The following is a 23,233-nucleotide window of genomic DNA, read 5'->3' on the forward strand; positions in this document are numbered from 1 at the left end:
ACACAAACATCCATGCACACATAAACACTGTTTTAAAAAGGTAAATACATTTGCATATGAATTAAAATAGAATGCAACTGTTTTTTGACTTTAGGACAACATAGATCTTTAGGACCAAAAGATTCCAAGGTTAGAAGTCTAAAAATGGATGCAAGCATTTGGAGTAATGAACTCATCGAGGTAAGTCCAGTCTTACTGTGGTGGTGGTAGTGGTGAGCAGAGGTCTGGGAGGAGAGATGCCTGTTAGGAGCTTACGTTAGGAACTCTTTGAGCAACTTCTCACCACAGTAGAGAAATGGCTTATAGCTTCTTTGATAGTAGCAACTTCCTACTTTAACTTTCATAATGCTTCCTAAATGAATAGTTATTTTAAAGATAAAGAAGTACACGGAGCTTTAATTGTAATAACTACTTTTAAGGGCTTGGCAGCTCTGTCGTTAAGCCAGAATTTACTTTCTTTTTAACCCAGCATGGATATAATATTAGAAAAGTGATGAAAACATTGGGAAAAATTTGCCATTCTTCATCTTGGCCATGCTGTGTCATTAACTGTGATTATGTCTAACTTGCTGTCTCCCAGTTCCATTTTCTGCTCCGTTTCAGCACCACTCTCAGCCACACTAGTCCACCTACTCAGCCATTTTAAATGAATCTGTCTCAATGTGAGCTTCAAAAAATAATCATGCTTTGGCTGCAATTTGTGTGGCTTGCAATTTCCTTCCTCGCTAATCTTCTACTGTTATTAAGAGCAGCTAGACTGTATTTAAAATAGAAATCGTGTCTGCTTTCACACTCCATCTTCCTGAAAAAGTTGGATCTTTCCTGTGTTTTTGCATATTTTATACTAAGTTATGCTTTCATTTATCATGTGAGTCAGTTTTCTGCAGATTTAAGTCATATTTTAGGAACTGATATATCTTATAATTTTTTGATAATTCAGCTTTTTATTGTCATTGGAAACAAAAGAGCAAATGACTTTTGGGCTGGTAACCTTCAAAAAGATGAAGAATTACACATGGACGCGCCTGTAGAAAAGAGAAAAACCTTCATTACCCAGAAGTACAAAGAAGGGAGATTCAGAAAAACCCTTTTGGCATCTCTCACCAAGGAGGAATTAAATAAGGTATCCAATAAAACATAACAATAGACATGCATTTTAGTATCTTATTAAATATGTGCCAAGGATTTTGGAAAGAAATAAAAAATATTTTGCCATTTGATGAAATTATTGCATAATCTCATTTTATTTCCTTTTGTGAGACTTGATCCATGGTTTCTCATTGTTTCTCTTAAGAGTTGTCATCAGTGGCAGATAAACTCTCTGTCCACAAGATTTCAGCTAACGTAGGCAGATCCCATTATTCTTAAACCCCTGACAACTTTCCCTATTTTAGGGACAGGACACGCTTCAGCTCATACATTGCTGACTTGCTGTCACCAGAATTAGCATTATTTACTTAATTTATTGTTACAAGCAATGCTTTGCTTAGTGCTGTTGATTTGAACTGTCACTTGCTTTTGGCTGAGTGATTCCAGGTCTTTTGTGACCATTTCATGCTACCCACTTGATCTTCACTCATTTAATGAGGGACGCTTGGGTTGTTTCCATATCTTGGCTAATGTGAAAAATAATGTTGCGGTGAACATCAGAATGCTGATATCTTTTCAATATTCTGTTTTTATTTCATATATATATATATATATATATATATATTCAGAAGGGGGGTTGCTGTATCCTGTGATAACTGTATTTTTAAGTCTTTTGAGGAATACTGATGCTGTTTTCCAATGTGGCTGAACTAAATTGTATTCCCACCAGCAGTGCACAAGGGTTCCCTTTTCTCCACATCCCCATCAACACTTGTTATTTCTTGTCTTCTCCAGCATAGCCATTCTGACAGGTGTGAGGTGATATCTCATTGTGGTTTTCATTTACATTTCCCTGATGATTAGTGATGTTGAACATCCTTTCATGTACCTGTTGGCCATTTGGATGTCTTCTTTGGAAAGCTGTCTAATTTGTTTCTATGCCCATTACTGAATCAGATTTTTAAAAGTTGAGTTGTATGTGTCCTTTATATATTTTGGATTTTGGATAGTAACCCTTTGGATAATATATGGTTTGCAAATACTTTCTCCTATTCATTAGATTGCCTTTTCATTTTGTTGATTGTTTTGCTGTGCAGAAGCTTTTAAGTTTGATGTAGCCCCACTTACTGATTTTTGCTTTTGTTGCTTTTACTTTTGGTGTCATATTCAAAAATCATTCCCAAGACCTATGTCAAGAAGATTACTGTATTACAGTATCAGATTTTATTTTTAATTCTTTAGTACATTTGAGTTAATTTTTTTTAATCCTCACCCAAGGATATATGTCAGTGGTTCTCAACCTTTGGGTCGCGACCCCTTTGGCGGTCGAACAACCTTTTCACAGGGTCGCCTAAGATCATCCTGCATATCAGATATTTACATTACGATTCATAATAGTAGCAACATTACAGTTATGAAGTAGCAACGAAAATAATTATATGGTTGGGTGTCACAACATGAGGAACTGTTTTAAAGGGCCAGAAGGTTGAGAACCACTGATATATGATTGTATTAATTTTGAGAGAGAGAGAGAGACATCCATCTGAGAGTGAAACATCGATTGGTTGCCTCCTGTATGCGCCCTAACAGGGAATTGAACCCGCAACCTAGGTATGTGCTGTGACTTGGAATCGAACCCGCCACCTTTTTGATGCATAAGATGACACTCCAACCAACTGAGCCACTGGGCCAGGGCTCGAGTTAGTTTATGTGAGTGGTATAAGATAGGGTCCAATTTCATTTTTCTGTATGTGGTTATCCAGTTTCCCAACCTCATTTGTTGAAGAGAATATCCTTTCCCCATTGAGTGTTCTTGGTAAATAGATATTCATTGCATACTTACAGCTTGCTGGATTATCTTTTAGTGTTGGGGATACAGTTTGTAGTAAAAAGTAGATGTGCTTATTTCATTCATGAGAGTGATCTTCAGTAGGAAAGACTGACCATAAACAGATGAACTTCAATAAATAGGCCATAACAAATAGAATGTTGTGAAGGATAAGACTAGGATGATGAAAGAGACAAGAAGAAATACATATAATTACAGTGAGAAGGTGGTCAAAGTGGAAGGGACATTAGCTGTTACATTTTCTAGCACCCTCATTTTTCATGTGTCAAAAAACTAAGACCCAGAGAGTTTGGAGAAAGGATTGCCCAAGATCATCTAGTGCCAGGTCAAGAATTCAGGCTTCTTATTCTGAAGTGAAGGAAATTCTGGACGTCAGCTAGACCATGGTGGAAAAGAGAAGTACTTTTTAACTAGTAGACAGGAACTGTGAATACATTCTGAGACTCCTTGGCTGCACACTCTGAGCTGCCCATTGGGGTAGCTAATGAGCGATTACCCTGAGGTTGCAGTGTGGAGGGCAAATTAGTGACCCGTCCAGATGCACCACATCAGAGAGAAGGTAAATAGTGAACCTGAGGCTGAAGTGAAATGGAATCAGGGTGCCAAATCAGAGGGTCTGGAAGAAAATGGGAAGCCAACAAAGTGAGGAAGCAGGAAGAGAGGATGAGAAGAGATGTAAAGGTAGCTTATTAATATAGGTCCGCAATGTTTTATTGTGTCTGTTTACTGTTCCTGCTCGCCACATTACCCCTCCTCCAAAGGGAAAGATTCTGAATTAGAGCTCATCTTTCAAATTACCACAACACAACAATAATTGAACGAATATACAGATCCCAATTAAGCTGGAAATTACATGCATACACATACACATGCGTACATACATTAATATGACAAAACATTCAGTGGATACATTATTACATTTGAAACATTTAGAATTTTCTGAGCATCAGTCATTATCATTGTATGTAAGTAGAAAAAGTGTCTTCCAGAGCAAATATTCTGGATTAGAAGGTTTGGAACATCACAGCTACAAAACAATGAATTGAGGCTTGGAGGTCTTGGGTTATAATTTAAATTCATGCAAAGCAGGCCTTTTGTGCCTATTGTTTAATTCAGGGCACACGAATAATTATATTTCTTAGTTAAGAAGGAATACAAACTTCATATCGTAAATGGACAGACTTGCACTCATTTTAATAGCTAGTACTGCATTTTCTTCCTTTAAGAGTTGTATTTTCTTTCAATGGCCAGGCTCTGTGTGCTGCTGTGGTGAAATCAGATGTTCTGGAAACAATGGCTTTGCTCTTCAGTGGAGCAGACGTCATGTGTGCAACCGGAGACCCCGTGCACAGCACCCCCTACCAGCTGGCCAAGAAGGCTGGGCAGAGCCTGCAGATGGAATTTCTCTACCACAACAAGTTCTCAGGTGAGCCCCCATCCCTTCATTAGCCCGGTTTCTTCTGATGTGTCCCTAAGTGGGCAGAAGCCCATATGTGTTTATTTCTCAAATAAGAAAAGCCAGCAGAATGAAGAAAACTATAACTACCAACAAGATGGAAGGTGCATCAGACTACATTTTATTTTAAGAAAAAGTCTAGGAAATCTTTTACGTTTCTCTGATCTTACAAATGGAAGATTAAAACAGTTAATCCTACATTATCATCTCCACCAAAATCAGATCCGATTTTCATATATGAATAATAAACACAACGTAAGTGCCTATTTTTGCAAGTTTTATGCAAAGTAAAATAAATATGTCTGTGTATTTATTCTGTGGTATGTTTGAAGTAGTTTCTCTTCTAGCTCAAACCTCCCCTACATATTCATAAGCAAAGGGGAAGTTGTTTACATTTTAGATGTCAAATGCATTATTTCTGCAATTTCTCCAGATTTCCCTCAACACGACGCTCACTTCGAAGGTGGAGTAAGTCCAGAGTCCGCCCAGTGCACGTTCCTCTGTGACTTTTTGTACCAGGCTCCTTCTGCCGCCTCCAAACTCCCTGCAGAGAAAAAGCTGCTGGAAGGTATCTTCCCTGCTATTTTTAGATTTGGTTACCGATAAAACTGTCTTTCATTATCAAAACAATTAGGTTTACGTTTTGATATCTTTTTCCCCTTAAGATATTAGATTTGATCTTGTGGTAGAAAAATATGTTTTTTTAGGATTTATAAATGCTTCCAGGCACAGATAATATTTCGTGAGCTGCAACAGGGATTTACCACCGGTTTGGGATGCTGAGGGAATTCTCAACAGAATTCACTGATGTCTACCGCAGGGCCGACCAGTTCTGTTTCAGGTTTTAAAGGTTATTCCAAAGAAATGTGAAACTCAGCCCCTTCCCTGAGGGACAGACACCCTAACTGGGGAGATAATATAGGTAAATGTGAACACAGAGGAAGAAGTGACAAGTTTTCAGTGCTTATTTTATCAGCATACTAAGTCATATTAGGGAGTTCAGTTTGTTCTGGTGGACTGTGTGTGTGTGTGTGTGTGTGTGTGTGTGTGTGTATGTGTGTATAAAATAAAGCTTAAGCATGATTTCCAAATACTGATGGGAATTGATTTGGTTCAGCAGCCTATATTCTAGGTTTGGGAATTACCTGAGCTGAGGCCCTGTAGGCAGTTATCCATCAGCTCCTTGTGTCAGGCATCTGTTAAGCAGGCATTAGAAATACCAAAATGAAAAAGACACAGGCCTCATGCTCAGGTGACAAATATTTGAACTAATTTTAGAAATATAGCAGGAAACTATGAGCTCTGTCTTCCTGGGACAAAGAGAATGTAAGAGATTAAGCTCCACAGGCCCAGTGACGGTGGGCATCCCGAGGCCCCGAGCCTGGCATTAGTTCCCTGGGTGCTGTGACCCAGCTCTGTTACTCCAGCAAAGGAACAATAGGACGAAGAACTCACTTTAAAGTGTTCATGTGGGTTCTTGTGCACTTGAAGTGATTATTTCAGTGTAAATGCTTTCTTTCCAAAAAAGTATTTCCCCAAGCAGAATTCTCCTGGGATTAACTGGACTTGATTAGGTTTTTCTGAAAACAGTAGCAGCCCTTTAGTAAGGCTTTAGGTATTTACATACATTAATTGTAATCCTCATAAAAACTCGGTAAGACAGCTGATACTGTGCTGATTTGCACATGAAAAAAAATGGAGGAATTCAGCACGAAGCAGTGTTTTCCATTTGAGCTGTGTTATAATTGTTATTGTGGCACTTTGGCCAGTGGCACAGCATTTTTATTCTTTGAATTTAGATGTTTTTGCTTCTTTCAACAATTGGTTTTTAATGACTTTCTTAACTCACCCTAACTCAATAATGAACGATGAATTTCACAGACATTCTCTCATCATCTGTTCCTCCTTACCAGTGTTTAACCCTTAAATAGTCCAAAGTTGACCGAACAGAAAGGAGGAAGTACCTGAATGATCTGTGAATTGACTACAGCAGTTATTTATACTGATCTATATTAATAAAAGGGTAATATGCTAATTAGACCGGACGCCTTCCGGACGACCATCTGGATGTCCTTCCTGACAAAGCCACCGCGGCTGCAAGGGCCGAGGGCCAGTGGAGCAGGAGAGGTGGCGGCCCTGGGAGCGGAGGAAGGCGGCATCCCGCCCCTTTTGCAGAGGCGCACGGGAGAGGCCTCAGCGTGGGCTGGTCCAGCGCCAAGGCCCCTTCCACAGAGGCAGGGGAGAGGGGCTGTGTGGTCCAGGTCCCAGTGCTGCCCCTTCCACAGAGGCAGTCACAAAGGCAGCGGTGCAGGCCTGGGCCCGGTGCCACGCCTGCACAGAGGCTGGACGAGGTATGACCTGCTGTGCCTCAACCTCCCACAGCCTCTCCCACAGCTGGCCTGGTCCCAGATCACGCCCCACCCACCAGTGGGTGGGGGGGTGGGGCCGGCGCTAAGAAGTGAGGGCTGAGAGCTGGCAGCAGAGCAGGGTGATGGGGGCGGTACCTTCCCCTGATCTGCCAGGACATCCCCTGGGGGCTGTGAGAGGGGGCAGGCCGGGCTGAGAGACACCCCTCCCCCCAGTGCATGAATTTTCATGCACTAGGCCTCTAGTTAAGTAATAAGTAATAATTGAGTAATAAGACAATTAATGTACTTCCAAATAAGTTTACAAGTTTTCTAGAATGTTTCATCTCAAGAGTAGGAGATCCTAGACTTAACTCTTCAGACCATTGTAGGAGGATGAAATAGGAACTTGAAATAGAAGACTTTCTTCCTGAAGCTTCTCAATAAAGTATGAGCACCCTGCAGGCTAAAAATAAGATTAGTTATTTTTTGACAATTGTGGTTATACCATTTATAGACTTCCTTGAAATATGGTTTGATTTTTTTCTTAATCACTTGAGGACTGATGTTTTAAACTTTAACTAAATCATCGTTTCCTTTTATCTTTTAAAATTAACTATAGATTTTTTTTGGTTACAATTTAAAAAATAGAAACTAGTGCATTCTCTGTGCAATTTAATTAGGGATGTTTTCTCATTTTGGAACAACCTTTTTTAAATAATATGAAATTGAACTTTTATACTTTGGCTATGTCACACACAGAAATTATTGTATTGGATATAATCTCCTGGCAGGGTATTCTTTGATCATCTTCTTTTCTTCCATCCAATATTTCGGCAAGGTCTATCCTTTCAAACTCAAAATGGGTTATGAATCAGTTGGCTACTCTCCATCTCCCCTCATAGCCTAGCCCCAGCACCATCATGCCCTCCCTGGGCTGTTACAGCCTCCCTATTTGTCTGCCAATACCTATTCTAGTTCCTTCCAAACCATTCTCCAAAAGCCATACTGGTTTCCTGTCTGTTTCTACAACATGCCTCTTCTTTTCTGCCTCCCTTTGCAATTGCTGTTTACTCTGCAAGGAGGCCCCTCCCATTTTGGCTCCTTGTCCTCTTTCAGGGATCAATTCAGTGCCACCCACTCAGAAGGCCACTTTGGCACTTTGCTAAAGTTTGTGTCCACTGCCAGCTCTTCCTTTTATAGTCTGCCACTTATTTCCATCCTGGCACTTAGCGCATGAAGGTGATTCTCCTTCATTGATTTGTTTCTCTTTCCCTCTGGAGTGAAAGCCCAACGAAACATCAGCATTTTCTGGTTTATTTGGGATTATCAAATCTTTGGTGCCTAAAACTGTGTCAACACATAGTAATCATGTGGTAGCTACTTGTCCAATAAATGACCATTTCTCTAGTCACAGTACTACCAGTGTAAAAGTGTAAGTGACTTGTTAATGTTTTGTTTTTCCCCTGTGTACAAACATGTATCATTGCTGGCAAAAAAGCATATTTTGTTCAGAAAGAGCCTACTTAAGAATGAAGAAGAAATGGGGGGATAAGGACACATATGTAATACCTTAGTCAATAAAAATAAAAATAGAAAAGAATGAAGAAGAAAAAGTCAAACTACCAAGAAACATAAAGTTCTGGTGTTTTTGTTTTTTCCTTTCTCTCTTTGCCCTCAAGATCCTGTAGTGGTGTTACTCCTATTGAGCGCCAGCTTTATGGAAAGATGAATTATTCGGAAAGATTTAGAGATTAAAGTGTGGTTGCCACCTTGGCCTCTGAATGGGCCGCACCACTCCATCAGTGCTTGTCCGGACGCCATGGGGCAAAATGATTAAAAACCGAGAAAAAGCCAGGGAACAGAGTGCGTGCGGCCCTTCAGAGAGTTACGGAGGCTTCAAACTGTCAGCTCAGGTGTTCAGGGTTTGAAGTTCTTCTAGCCTCTGGTTATGAAGACTGATCTGTATTTTTCTTTTCCTTCTCAATTTAGTGTTCATGGAAAGAAAGATTGATAGCTCCTGTTAAACCTAAGTACAGAGCTGAAGAATAGCATCCTGCCTTTGTTTTCTGTTTTCTCCCCTCAACCGAATTTTCTCCTTTTAGCATCTTACTTTGATTTGTTGACACAATGTTTGATTTCTTTTTTTTTTAAATCCTCACCTGAGGATATTTTTCCATTGATTTCTAGAGAGAGAAAGTGGAAGGAACATTTTCTCTTTAGAGGGAGAGACGCAGAGAGAGAAACATTGATGTGAGAGAGACACATCAATTGGCTGTCTCCCACATATGCCCGGACCAGGGCCGGAGTCTAGCCTGCAACTGAGGTAGATGCCCTTGACTGGAATCGAACCTGGGGCCCTTCAGTCTGCGGGCCAATGCTCTATCCACTGAGCCAGACTGGCCAGCGCCAGTGTTTGATTTCTAAAAAGAAAGTCATTGATAGGGCTTACTATTAGAAGCTGTATCATTTATTTATATTTAATTTCATAGATTAGCATTGAGGATTTTTGATGATCTGTTCAGTGCCTAGCTTGTGTCGTTTTTAAATGTTTCTTCAAGGCTAAAACACATTTGCTTAAAATGAAAAGGATACCTAGTGTGTATTCTTAGTTTCAGTGGAAGCTGAATACAATCAGATTAGGAAATTCTTCATGAGGAAATTACTTATTTATGCTTTCTACAAATAATAGTTTTACCTGAATTATCTCAGCCTTATTGTGCACATAGGTGTTAGAAGGTATGACCTCCACTCTACCCTAACACATTAAAAATGGGCGTATGTGCTTCAGAGGTGTAACAGGCTCCGGGAGGTAGCCTGTGAAGGAATCACGACCATAGCTTCAGGAGCTGACCGCCTGGCTCACCTCCAGCCCTGACGCTAAGCCCTCGTGTGACCCGGGGAAAGCCAGTGGGCTGCTTTGTGCCTGTCTACAGGAGACAAGGAAGGGGTTTGTCATAACAGGAATGGCCTAAGAGGCCTGCTCTAGGAGTGAGTTAATGAACATAAAGTGTGTAGAAGAATGCATGGCACATGAGTGTGGTGATGAGGCGACCACGAGGAGGAGGCGGAGCAGCAGAGGGGCTGCTTCCGGTTTCCAGTTGGCCCTTGAGTTTAGATATGTTCTCCCGGCTGTAGGTGACGGCCCAGGTGTCAAACTGTGGTATCCATAGCACTCCACAGCCGCATTTCAATAGATCACCTCCGGAGTCCTTTACCTGTGCTTGAGGACATTCTAGTAATGTTTGTCTTCCCTGGTCTAAACATTAAGATAGAATAGGAGTCAACAGCCCCTCCAGTCAGTCCAACCGCTGTACCCATGGCCTCTTATCCATTAAACAACTTACATTCTTAGGGTTATTCATTGAGAGTGGCCCCTGCTTTGTTTCTGGTGGATATCTTTGAGTAACTGAATAACAGTAAGACTGCTTCTGCAGCCAACAAGGTGTCATGATGGTATCGACATTTCTCAAGGTCATAGTCTGCAGACCGTGTCCAAATTGGCCTAAGCAGACCAATGCAATCCGACATAATTTTGTTAAAGCTTTTCCTTGCTTCCCAAATGAATAGGAATGTCAAGATTTGCTATCCCAGCTTTGTCATTATAAATCCTCAAAGGTAATATCTCTGCCTCCCTTGTCTGACCTCCGGCCCGTTTTCCTTATACCGGTAAAATGAAGCTAATCAAGGGTAGGAGTGATGATAATGCAGTAGAACTAGATCTCCTCAGGCCCATATTTCTAACTGGAAATGAGTTTGTACTCACCTTTTTAAAGAGCCCTATCATTTGTTTCCCATTGAAATTTGCATAATTAGGTTCCTCATTTACATTTATTGTATGCATCATGTATTTGGCACTTTTTATTTAAGACTGTCCAAGGGCTCCCGCTTGTCTGCTGAGAAAGGCACGAACTCCTGAACACCTGTCATGTGGGGCTCCGGGGGCCTGGTCTCTGCCTTGAGCCTGCAATCTTGCTTCCCTTTCCCAACTTCATGTGTAACCTGAGTCTCTGGCCAAATCAGCTTTCAGCACTGTCCCCTTCCTGTGACTCCCCAGAATTATGGAATGACTGCAGTTCAGAATGCATTTTTTGCTGCTTTAGAAACATATCTTTGCAGTCATAAATGACTATTTCAAAAGCTGTGTTTTCCTATGAAATTTTTCTTTTCACTTCAGACTGAGAGTGGCTTCCCTCCATGATTGATTCTCACCTGAAAGGGCCCACCTGATGGTTGTTATTCCAAACAGCTCCCCTTAGATTGGTTTACACACTGCCTAAGGCAGTGGTTCGCAACCTTGGCTGCACATTAGAATCACCTGGGAATCTTTTTAAAATCCTGATTTCTGGGCCTCATCCTCCGGAAATTCTGTTTCTTTGTTACTAATGTTGTGGCCCCACCCCATAACAAAGAAACAGAATTTCTGGGGGATGAGGCCCAGAAATCAGGATTTTAAAAAGATTCCCAGGTGATTCTAATGTGCAGCCAAGGTTGAGAACCACTGGCCCAAGGACTGGGTGGAATCCTAAAATGTGCCAGTGACCAGCTGTGTACTGAACAAATGTACATTTTGTGCTTTATTCTCCATGAATTTATTCTAGGCATCTGAGTACATTGTTCCGAAATCATTTCATAATTCCAATTGATAAATTCTTTAACTTTTGTTTTTCTTATATTTTAGAAATCTACAATAAATACTCATTTAAACATAATAGCCTTTTGTGACTTCCATGTAAGTGTGCAGAGTTATATATACTCTGTGACTCGGAATTTGAGGCCCCGGAACAGTATATCAGGGATTGATTGGGTCTTGGTTAGCTTCTTTCCCAGGACCCATAAAGAAACTCTTGGTGCTGTCTTCTCCTGCCGGTTTTCTTCTGCTGGTTATGATTCAGCTTTTCATTTGGCTGTCAGTTTCTCAGAATTCAGTGACCCTACAGCTCTCAGGGGTCTACCTTGGGAGTGTTTCTCCTTGTGCCGGTGTTTGAGGCTAAACACTCTTATTTTTCTTTTTTGTTCTACTTCTCAAAACTACCCCACCCTATGATATAGGGAAATTTAATGAGTGACAATAAATATTTCTTTAACTTTTAATTTTTAATTATTGTAACATAATTTCAGATCTACAGAAAAGTTGCAAGTATAGTACAAAGAATTCCCATATAGCTTTCAGCAGACATCCCAAATATTAGCATTTTACCTGTTACTCATGGGCGTACATATCCTCAGAATTGCTTGATGCCTATTAGTCCTAGGTACCTCAGTCCGTATTTCTTCAAAATAAGGGCATTCCTCTGAAATATCCACAGTACGACGATCAAAATTAGGAAATGTTTGGATCTACAGTCAGATCCACTTTATTACCTCCTTATTATGAGAACCAACTGACATTTTTTCAGCCCTTATTTTATTAGATCTCTTTGCTTATTTATTAGCAGCAATCATTCTTTTTCTAAATACTCTACCCCTTTTCTCTCTTCCTCATTTGCTTCATTGCTTTCATGGACCCCTCTACATCTGTTACTATATATATAATTATTATTATTATTATTATTTTAAAATATATTTTTATTGATTTTTTTACAGAGAGGAAGGGAGAGAGATAGATAGTTAGAAACATCGATGGAAGAGAAACATCGATCAGCTGCCTCCTGCACATCTCCCACTGGGGATGTGCCCGCAACCCTGGTACATGCCCTTGACCGGAATCGAACCTGGGACCCTTCAGTCCGCAGGCCGACGCTCTATCCACTGAGCCAAACCGGTTTCGGCTATAATTATTATTTTTAATTAAAGTATAGTTGACAGCTCTTTACAATTTTAATTTCCCTAAGATTGTCTCCTTGGTTACTTATGTTTTCAAATACTACCTATATTCTATAGACTTTCTAGTTATCAAGATCTTTGTTTGCTCCAAGATGCAAATCCATAAGGTAATCACCTAATATATATCTCTACTTGGGTTTCCAAGATATCTCTAATTCAGTGCTCTAAAAGGAAATTTATATTACATGCTCTAAAACTCTATACTTTATTTTCTTTTAAATAAAGGTAGATATCACTGTCTGTTTTGTAATCAAAGCTAAAAATAATGTCACCATTAATTAGTTCCCCCTCATGCATCCAATCAATATATGCTTATGTCCTTAGAACACAATGCATGTATTCATTTCTCTCTCCCTCCTTCCCTTCTCTCTTTCTCTTTTCTTCTCCCTACTACACTCCCACTGGCCTGCTTTGGGCTGTTTTCATCTCGCAGATAGACTTCTGTCAACACTATCCTAACTAGTTTCCTGCCTCTGGCCTCACCTTCTCAAATTCATTTTCACAGTGAGCAGAGTGTGTAAGACTCAAATCTGATGATAATCCTCTGCTGAAACATTTTAATGGCTCACCATCAACAACAAATCAAAACTCAGCAGACTTCTGAAAAGTAGTATTTTGAGCTTTGTGGTCCAGATAGTCTGTGCCAGGACTCAGATCTGCCCCTGTAGCGAGAGAGCAGCCACAGATAGTCTGTAAATGAGTGGGTCTGGCTGCATTTCAGTGAAACTTACAGAAACAAGTGAAGGCTTGGATTTGGCCTTTTGGCCTCCGGGTCATAGTGATGAATTTAAGTCTCTAATTAAGGCATTAAGGGAACTCCATGCTCAGACCCCTTCTTCCTTTGCACACCTGAGGTCAGCCATAGTCTTACTTTTCAAGTCTATGTGGACCTCTGTCTTTGCTGTTTCAGTGTTTTTTCTAGCTGTCCTTTTTGGTTCTGCCTGATTCACTGGTCATCAGTGTCATAGCTATTTTTGTCGTGTATAGCCCTTGCTCCTAGATTGTTAATATTTTGAGAGCAGAGTATGACAACTTTATATGCCATGAACCAAGAGCATGCTCTTTACACAGAATAGAAAATTAGCAGATTTATTTGAATCCACTCATTATTTAAACTGTGTATTTTTTTTTAAATTAGAGTTATGATGCAGTTCAATTGTTTGTTTTGTTTTAAATTCTTAGAGACAAATAAAAAGTGGTGTGTTTTGGAAGGAGGCTTCCTGAGTTACTATGAAAATGACAAGTCTACCACTCCCAATGGCACCATTAACATCAGTAATGTCATCTGCCTGGCTGTGCACAAAGAGGACTTCTATATAAACACCGGGTAGGTCTGTCACTCCACGGACAGGAGGTAGAAGCATGTCTGGTATCTGTCATACAGGTAATAAGTGTTCTAAGGACATGTGTTCTAAGGACATTTGTTATTTCGGTTCTTCCATTGCTTATTATGGAAGGGTTAAGTGGATTCTTGAAGCCGACTCATTTTGCAGCTTCTGAAAGTTCCTTAGGGAATTCACACAAAAGAGAAAATTAAAATATTGCATTAGTTAATATGAAAGGCTGACATGTTTGCATCTAATCTTAAGTAAATTTATAGTAATTCCTTCATGACATATAGTCCTATAATTTTTATGACATACTCATTATTTAAAGTAGTGGACTAAGGGCAAATTTTATGCATCCGTTTAGGGCACCATGGTTCGAATAGATGACAAAGGAAAATATCTGTTGATGATTTATTCATATTAATATCAGCAAAATACTAAGTATATATAGTAACATATGGAAGTGCTAAATTTCTTAAAGATCTACTTTGACATTTTAATTGTCTCAGAAAGGTTGCAATTCTAAGAGTAAGCATTATTTAATATATCATCTCACAGATTAGTTAAACAAATTTCTATGAGGACTTTTAGAAACAGCATCAAAGATCTTTGTTGTGGAAGTTACTCATCACATTTTGTGATGAAATTAATGAGAAAATACAAAAACCAAATCTGCAAAAGTTAACTATAAAGGAGCATAGTATTTAATGAAAATTCTGTATGAAAAAGAGATTTTCAAAGCTTTTTCCATTACATGATATTACATGAAACATTATTAAGTAATGATCAATATATTCTAGTTGAGGTGACTGTTGTTTTCTAATAAATCTAGTTTGATTTTTTATGCAAACGAAATTGATTATTAGTTGATTTGTTTTTGTTTTAATTTAACAGAGCTTTTATCCTAAGTGAATTATCAGTTTACTGTGTCTTATTGTGGAATGTTAAAATAAGTGCATTCAATGCATTAAGATACTTAATTAGTAAATAAAATATAATTTAAAATAACATGAGTTTATGTCAGCGTATAGTTATTTAAAAATAAAACATTCTTGGTAGAGTGATATTGATACAAATAGATGTTCAGGAGAAAGCAGCCAGATTCTGAATTGCTTTAAGTAGCATATTACAGAGTTTGAACAGAGGGTTAAGCAGTTTTGGGAGAAAGCTGGCCACAGTGGTAAGGAAGAGTTTAGAGGAAGAGGGATCCTAATTACCGAGAGTTTAACTAGAGGAAGAGATGATTTAAAAAGTGGGTTGAGAAAATATTATGATTGATCTGATAAGATTAAACGTATGATTAACCAGATGAAAAACTGACGGTAAAGGGAAGAATAAATTAAACGAGATGGTTTTAAGCTTATTGATGAGGTAAATTGGAACATGAGGGATATGTAACAGGCTTTGGGTAAAAAGGAGGAAAAAGGAAGATAACTATATGATATAGGGTATTTTGAGGTCTTTAGGTAATAGCATACACGCTTAGCATGTTCCATGAAATAGTTTAAGTTGTGGATGAGAAAGCAAGGGAAGAATTCAGGACAAAGGGATGTTACTCTGATTTTATCTATAGGAAGGAGCTGACATTCACATTTACTCATTTGAATAAAATACGTACCATCAGCAGAAAACTGTGAGATTGATTTCACAGCATTATCCAGTTTTCAGAATGCATTTAATGAAAAAAAACTTGACAGTCATGTGATTTGTTTTCATAAGAGCCGAGCATAACCGGCGGTATCGTTTTATTCGTGTGTGCCATAGGCCCATCTTCACCTTTGAGATCTATTTGCCCTCAGAACGTGCGTTTTTATTCGGAGCTGAAACATTTCAAGCCCAGAGAAGATGGACAGAGGCAATAGCTAAGGTATTTAAAGATTGCATTATTCCCCTCAACCCAGAGAAGTTTCTCAACTTGGGGACTATGGTTGAGCTTTAGAGGTCCACGAAAATTTTATACACGATTCTGGGAAGAATGTCCATACTTCATTACGTTTTCAAAAGTTATAATCAAAGAGGTTAAGGGCTACCTTCCTAGAGCCCTAAGCAGAGAAGAAATTAATATCGGACCCCGGGGAAATTATTCTTCAAATAAAGGTCATGTTTTGATGATTAAGATTTTTTTTTCATCATTGTAAAGTCGTTTCTGTGAATATCTTTTTATGAGTAGTTATCTTACTCATGGTATACACAAAGGGGAAATGGCAGATTCAGTAAAAGATGCAAATGAAGACAGTGAAGGCTGACATTTTGGAAAGTACCAGACATCAACAGAGAGAATGTCTTTCTCTTTCAATTCTATATTTATGGAGAAAAATGGTTTAAGATGTTGCCGCTTGAAACTGCGTTAATAGCTGTTCACCTTTAAGATTGAGAGCAAGTTTAAAAAGTTATTCTGAAATTTAGGTTACTTCTAAATCTTTAAGATAGAAAATCAAAGATAATTTTCCTGCCTTCCCTCATATCTGCAGGTAAGGAAGGGATTTCCTATATTCACTCTCTTACTTCTCTGTATTTGTTGTAACAGCAATTTGTTCCCTTTTTTGCTGAAAACTTAACACAAGCTAATTATGATTTGATTGGTCAACTCTACTACAAAGACTGCCATGCCCTGGATCAGTGGAAAACAGGCTGGTTTGCTATGGACAAGTCTAGTTTGCGTTTTTGCCTTCAAACGCAGGAAGTTCAGGAAGATAGAATGAACTTAAGAAGACTGCAAGAGCTAAGTAAGGTTTTTTTCCCCTCATCTTATATTTTGGACACAATTTTTATTGCATATGTTAATAGTATCTTTTACATAAAATTATAAGAGGACTCACTCCAAAATATATGACTAAGGAGTATTAATAATTGTGTCTTTATGTGTATTTAGTGGGTATTTAGTAAAATATTCTTAAGAAATATGTTGATGTTTTTCTCTTCTCCCTCTAGCTATCAGCACAATGGTTCAAAATGGGGAAAAAGTGGATATTTTGCTCTTGGTAGAGAAAGGGAGGTAAGTGCGTTTTTGTCTTTGACTCTTTAATAACTAGGGAGTGGGATATTCTGTTTATCTCCTTGGGGAGAATCCATGATTTTATAGCCTGCTAGACATTTTATGAATTGTGTGTGTGTCTATATGTGTGTGTGTATATATATATATATATATATATATATATATATATATATATACTCTTCAGTAGAAAGAGTATATGAGTGAAGCTTACATATTTTTTTGTATTTGCCATGAGAAACTCAGTAACACTAGTTATTATAATTTTCTGTAGATCTAGATGCCTTTGGGACATTCACATTTAAGCATTTGGAAGCACTTTGGTAGTTATAAATATATTTTCAGTGTAGATATGTGAGGAATAAATAATATCCTGAAGTATTTTTTAATGTGATTCATGCATAGCTAATTTATTCACTTTTTTCAATAAATACAAAGCATCTACTGTGCATCAGGTAACTGTTGAGGATATGGTGATGAATAAAATAGACATGGTCCTTGCCTTCATGAAGCATGCACACTAATGGGGGGAACAGAAGAGAAGCAGAAAAGAAAATTACATTTTATTGTGTCCATAAATTTTAACTGGCTTAAAGCAAACTGTAGACAGAGCGGCTGATGGAGAGTGTTCTGTTTTAGGTAGGGGTGAGGGTAGGCATCTTCTGCAGAAAGGGAAGAAGCAGACCATGCTGCAGTCTTCATAATGTTCCAGGCAGCAGGGCAAGGCTATTTTGAAGACCCTAGTGCGTTGTGCTTGGCATTTTCAAGGTCCACAAGGAAGCTACTGGGGAGATTTGAATGAACAGGAGAGTGGGAAGTAATGATTTCAGAGATACTCCTGGGCCAGATTCTATAGGGCCTTACAGGTCATTATATGTAACGTGATGGAGCCTTGGTGAATGCACCTCATTTTGGAGGCGGGGCAGTTGTCAGGAGGAGTAGCTATCCTGGAATATTAAGCTAGTTTGCCCAGGGAGTGAATCCAGAAACCAAGAGAGAGTGTCCAAAACCTAGAAAGAGCATTTCAAGAAGGAAGGAAGAGTCAGAAGCGTCCAGTGCTGCCTGATGAGGACAGATACTCCCTGAGTAAGTGGTGCGGACTGCACCTGCTGACTTTGAGAAGCTCAGAGGTGAGAGAGCAGAAACCGGGTTAGGTGCAGGCTAGGAACAGAGTACACAGAAACAGTTAGTGAGGTTAGTTTGCCAAGGAAACTGGAGCTTAGTAGGATTATCGAAGTAGAAGGGATTTGACCTAGAAAGGGAATGTGTGTGCCGTTTGTTTTTAGATGGCTTGGACTTGTCCAGCTTTAGATTTGGATGGGAAAGAGACACAAAGGAGTCAACAATTTAGAATTCAAGCATGAAGGCTTATAAAAATTTTAATTCAGGAAGGTTCAGGCTTATTCAGTAGTGTTCCATGTTTTGTTATGGGATTACATATACATTTGTTAGCCACCTACGAACTGAGAGGGTTTTTTTTTCCCCCCAGATAGTAGTCCCAACAAGTTAAATCAACTTTTCACCAAAAAACCCCACTAGACTTTGTATATCGAATTTTGAGTGATGATGGTTTTCAATTTTAAAAGTAAGAAAAGGGCCCAGATAGTACAGACTTTGGTCATAACCCAAAATTTCAAAATAGTTTGTGATTCAAATATTTATCTGAAGATAAATGATTTCTAATATGGTGACCTTCACCTCAACTTCCAATGGATCCTCTCTCACATGGCCATAAGAGGGTTTTTTTTTGTCTCGACCAATCTTTGAAACCATAGAGATAAGACTGATGTTTAATAATTATAGTTTCAGAAATACAGCTTATTCTATGTTGGTTAAAGTTTTATGATCCTATTATTTAAAAAAATAAAAGAGAGAGATGGAAGGTATAAGAGAGGACAAGAGAACAATTATAACAGAAGGAGAAAAGGAATTGATGAGTGGTTTTGATGTGGGTAGCTTTCTAGATTTGGTGGTAGGATATTGAGAGAGACACCAGTCTGATGGTGTTCAATTCCTTGTAAACTAGGAGGTAAGGTGACTCCTGAGCTTTTGGCCTGGGTGACTTTACGAATGGTTGTGCCATTAGCCAGATAGGGAATATATACTTCTCTCCCACCACTCAAACAAGCCCATTAATTATAGGCGTGATTGTTTAAGAGCTGTTTTAATGTCATGTCCAAATAAGAGAATTTCATTGCAGTGCCCTCTCTCTCATCTCTCTTATGATCTATTAGCCCCTTGGGAAATAAGGCGTGTTAAAGTAGATTGTGTTAGACTTGTCAATGACAGATAAAATTGTGGCTTTAGGAAATAAAACAACTTCCAATTACTCATGTTGATGACATATAGAGATAGTGAATAATTGAAAGAGCGAGAAACCAACCAGCTGTAAGTTTTAAACTTTTTTTTTTTTTTTTTTGCTAGTAACTGCTAGAACCGGAATAGGAAATCATAAGTAAATTTAATGAATTAATTTCACATTTTCCCCTTGTCCTTGTCTACCTTTGATTAAAGTGATAAAATATATTAATGTTCCTAAAGGCAAGGAGGAGAAAGAACCCTCTGAACTGGAACAGTTCATAAATTGATAATCATGCACTGAATAAAGTCACTATTTAGATATATATTGTAATCTTCACGGTCATTTTCTCTATATGCAGAGCATGAATGCCTTTAGACAGAAAAATATTGCAATAATATTTTCCACATACAGAGCATTTTTTGCTCTAAAAAGCTCTAAACAGAAGGTGTTCCAGATGGTGTCGCTTTAATGGGTATTCTTTGTATACTTTAAACATTATTATTTTGGAAAAATAAAGCTTTCTCGATTACACTTAGGGGTTTCTGGCATGCTCTTTGGTGCTGTTACCAGGACTAGATCCTGTGCTTCTCTGTTACGCCTCAATCAGAATTGCTGTTTGAAAAAAAAATCATGTTTCTGAATATCTATTGTTTTTCAATGACTGTTCTAGATCACAAGGTCAGAAGGCATTTTCCTGGACAGTAGGTTATATATTCACTTTAAGTTCAGTGTTTAGTAGATTACAACATCCTTTTTTTAAAATTTAGAAATTATTTCTGCACTTTAGCCCACACTTCTGCATATCCCTTTCTGATAAATACTCTCCTATGTTCACCATCTTCACATTTCATAACTGTATAACCATTTGTCAAACAAACCTATAATTAAGCTTTTACTGAAAGGTTGTTGGTTGCAAAAATACAGTAAACATGAATGAGTAACTCATCTGTGTTATCAGAAAGAGAAAAGACTGGTGTGTTTTCACTTCGGCTTGCTGTTTTTTTAATCCTCATCTGAGGTTATTTTTTTCATTGCTTTTCAAAGAGAATGAAAGGGAGGTGGGAGAGAGGGAGAGAGAGAAACATCCCTGTGAGCGAGACACATGGACTGGTTGCCTCCCGCATACATGGCGGGTGGGAGGGTGGCAGGTGCTGGTAGCAAACTGCAACCCAGGTACATGCCCTTGACTGTGAAGTGAGATGTGCTAACCATTTAGCACACCGACCAGGGCGTGTGTGTGTGTGTGTGTGTGTGTGTGTGTGTGTGTGTTTTAAGATTCCTTGGTTTACCTATAGTAGAGCATAAAGCATTTAATGGTTCCAAAGCCTGACTGCATTCACTTTTATTTGCAAATTCCAGACATAAAGAAAGTATTCCTGGGGAAAACACATTATATCTATATGTTCCAAATTATGAAACAGACTACTTTTCTCAATTGAGGAGATTAACAACCTAAGTTTAAGGCTCTTATTTCATATCAACTCACTCCATGTGATATTTTTCCCTCCTTGAGTTGTGTTTTCGGGAAGCTATGTTAGCAATACTCCAGAGGGTGAATTATCCTAAAGTGGTTTCTAAATTGTGCATGTAATTGCAAATTAAACAGTAGCCGATTGCCCACAATATCAGCTTGACTGCTTTTATAACTTTCTGATGATTTAATTCAAAGAGATGCTTTAATTTGAATGTTGCCAAGGTAAACAAGAGATTCTCTTATCTTACCACCCCCCACAGGTTTTGCAAAAAGGAAGAGTATTCCAATTTACATTATGAAGTGATTTTCTTTTTGTTTTGTTAAAGGGAATACAGGACTAACAAAAGGTGGATTTTAAAGTATATATTTGCTTGAAAATTTATTTCAATCAATTCAAAGCCCCTTCTATATACTAAAATGTAAGCATACAAATATGAGATACGTGAAAAACAAAAGGATGAGCCGTCTCGGCTCCATGCTCATCTGCATATTTTCAGGGTGAAATTCCAGAAGGCAGCTCCCATGGGTGTGCTGTGGGTTGAACAATCCCAGAGCATAGGCAGTGTTCAGGTATGTGTAGAGATCCCTTCCATCCATGCTAGACAGCCCTCATTGAACACAGAGGGCATTAGTAAAGACCCCAGAAAAGTAACGCTATATAGTGTAAAGGCCAAGCCAGCCTCGGAGTAAAGGCTGCTCTATTTCTACCCAACTCAGCTTTAGACCTCTGAAGGATCAGCTGCTCTACACGTAATGCAGTACCCAGGGTCAGACAGGCACAGGATGTTCTCACAGGCATCAACATCTCTAAAGGAAGACAACACAATCCTGACACTCCAGTTAACATTCCTAATGTCTGGCATATCATTAAAATTACTAGCGATGTGAAAAAGCTGCAAATCAGTTGGTAGGCATTGACCCAGAAATGAGAAAGGTAATGGAATTAGCAAATACTCTAAGCAGTGATTTTTACATATTATATATTACAAATATTTTCAAAGATGTAAAGGAAAATATAAACAGTAGCAAGAAACAATATGGGTAACTAAAAAATGAACAAATGGAATTTATAAAGCCAAAGAATAGAGTATCTGAAAAAATTTCACTAGATTGCCTTGACATAAGAGTGGACTCTGTAAGATTAATAAACATGAAGGCATGACAATAGAAATGATCAAATTTAAGCACAGAGACATAAGATTAAAATCACCAGAGCCTCAGTGACCTGTGGGATAATAACAAGCAGCCCCAATATAATTGGAATCCGAAAATGAGAGAAGAGAAAGATGGCTAAAAAAAATCTTTGCAGAAATGTGACCAAACATTTTCTGAATTTGATGACAACTCTAAACCCACACGTACTAAAATCATCATATCTCAGGCATGATAAAGCAGACCACATCAAGACACATCATAATCAAATTCCAGAAAACCCGTGTGAGGAAAAAAAGTCCCAGAGGAAAATACACATTAGACATAGGACAAAAGATGAGACTGTCTTGTTAGAAACAGTGTAAACCAGAAGGTAGTGTAATGAAATCTTTTCAATTGCTGGCACAAAAAAAGGGAAAGAAAAAGAAACAAAAACAAAAACAACACCTCAAAACCAGCAGCTATTAACCTAAAATACTCCATTCAGCAAAAATCTCTCTCAGAAATGAAAGGAAAAGAAAGCATTTGGGGACCGAATAAATGCTGTTATACTAGGAGATTCACTGCTTTTATTTTTTTTTAAATGCTTAGGATATTATCTGTTCAGTCATGTTTGTGGAGTCTGTTATTTGCTTTTTAGAATTTTTTTATACAAATTTATTGATTCTGTTATTTGTGAAGACACTTCTGATTCTTGTCAGTAGACTAGGCTCGAATACGATAGCCTACACTTTGTGGTTATTATATTGCAATTTTGAGAAGATTGTTTTTATTCATCCTGGCACTTGGTTTCTGAACTGATTTGATTTGTTATAGGATCTTACTGAACTGATTTGATTTGTTATAGGATATAGGGATATTTCTCTGTATGACTTTGAAGTACCCTTTAACATTTATGCTTGGGCAGTGGCCAATTAGAATAATTCTCTCTATACCAGTACTTAGAATTCTTCAGAATTACTTTTCAGATGCTGAAGATATAAATGAATGTTTCTTTGGAATTCTTATCCAGAAAGGTAGCGTGGTTGTTTGGTAACACTTGGAGTCACAAACTCCACCAGCATTTGTGCTGAAAATACCTTTGATGTTTTGTTCGGTGCGCACAGAGCTTAGAGAAGCATCAGAGAGGAAAGTTGTTGGACTGATGCAGTTCAATGTCAAGCATCCGCTGCACTAGATGATATATTTAAGGATTCAGTCCTTGACAGGTTGACTCAGGAGCTGTCATTTGTTCTAACCCTCACTAGTTCACAAGGAGACAGCTCAACCTGTCATCATAGGATTTCTTCTTACTACAGAGGAGTTTGACGTTTGGAACATTCACTGTTGATGTCAGAATTACAGTGGTACTGTAGGAGGGCTGTTGTATTTTGGATGTTTCACTGCTTGCTGAAATACTCACCCACTGAAGTACTGTGTT

General features: G+C 38.5%; 1 protein-coding gene across 7 annotated transcripts in view; it reads left to right on the forward strand.

The window, feature by feature from the left end:
- The window catches only part of ARAP2 (ArfGAP with RhoGAP domain, ankyrin repeat and PH domain 2), a 159,617-nt gene that overhangs the window by 77,580 nt on the left and 58,804 nt on the right, over positions 1-23,233 (forward strand). For all 7 annotated transcript variants that reach the window (XR_009449802.1, XR_009449801.1, XM_059673672.1 and 4 more), the window contains exons 12-19: positions 95-180; positions 941-1,123; positions 4,190-4,364; positions 4,828-4,962; positions 13,748-13,892; positions 15,658-15,760; positions 16,421-16,619; positions 16,825-16,888. Coding sequence is in view for 5 of the 7 variants with exons in the window: in XM_059673672.1 (XP_059529655.1) it covers positions 95-180; positions 941-1,123; positions 4,190-4,364; positions 4,828-4,962; positions 13,748-13,892; positions 15,658-15,760; positions 16,421-16,619; positions 16,825-16,888 (1,090 nt within the window). In the remaining 2 variants the exon portion in view is untranslated. The remainder of the gene's footprint in view (positions 1-94; positions 181-940; positions 1,124-4,189; positions 4,365-4,827; positions 4,963-13,747; positions 13,893-15,657; positions 15,761-16,420; positions 16,620-16,824; positions 16,889-23,233) is intronic.

Source organism: Myotis daubentonii, chromosome 1 (genome assembly GCF_963259705.1).
Source record: "Myotis daubentonii chromosome 1, mMyoDau2.1, whole genome shotgun sequence".
NCBI classification, from domain to species: Eukaryota; Metazoa; Chordata; class Mammalia; order Chiroptera; family Vespertilionidae; genus Myotis; species Myotis daubentonii.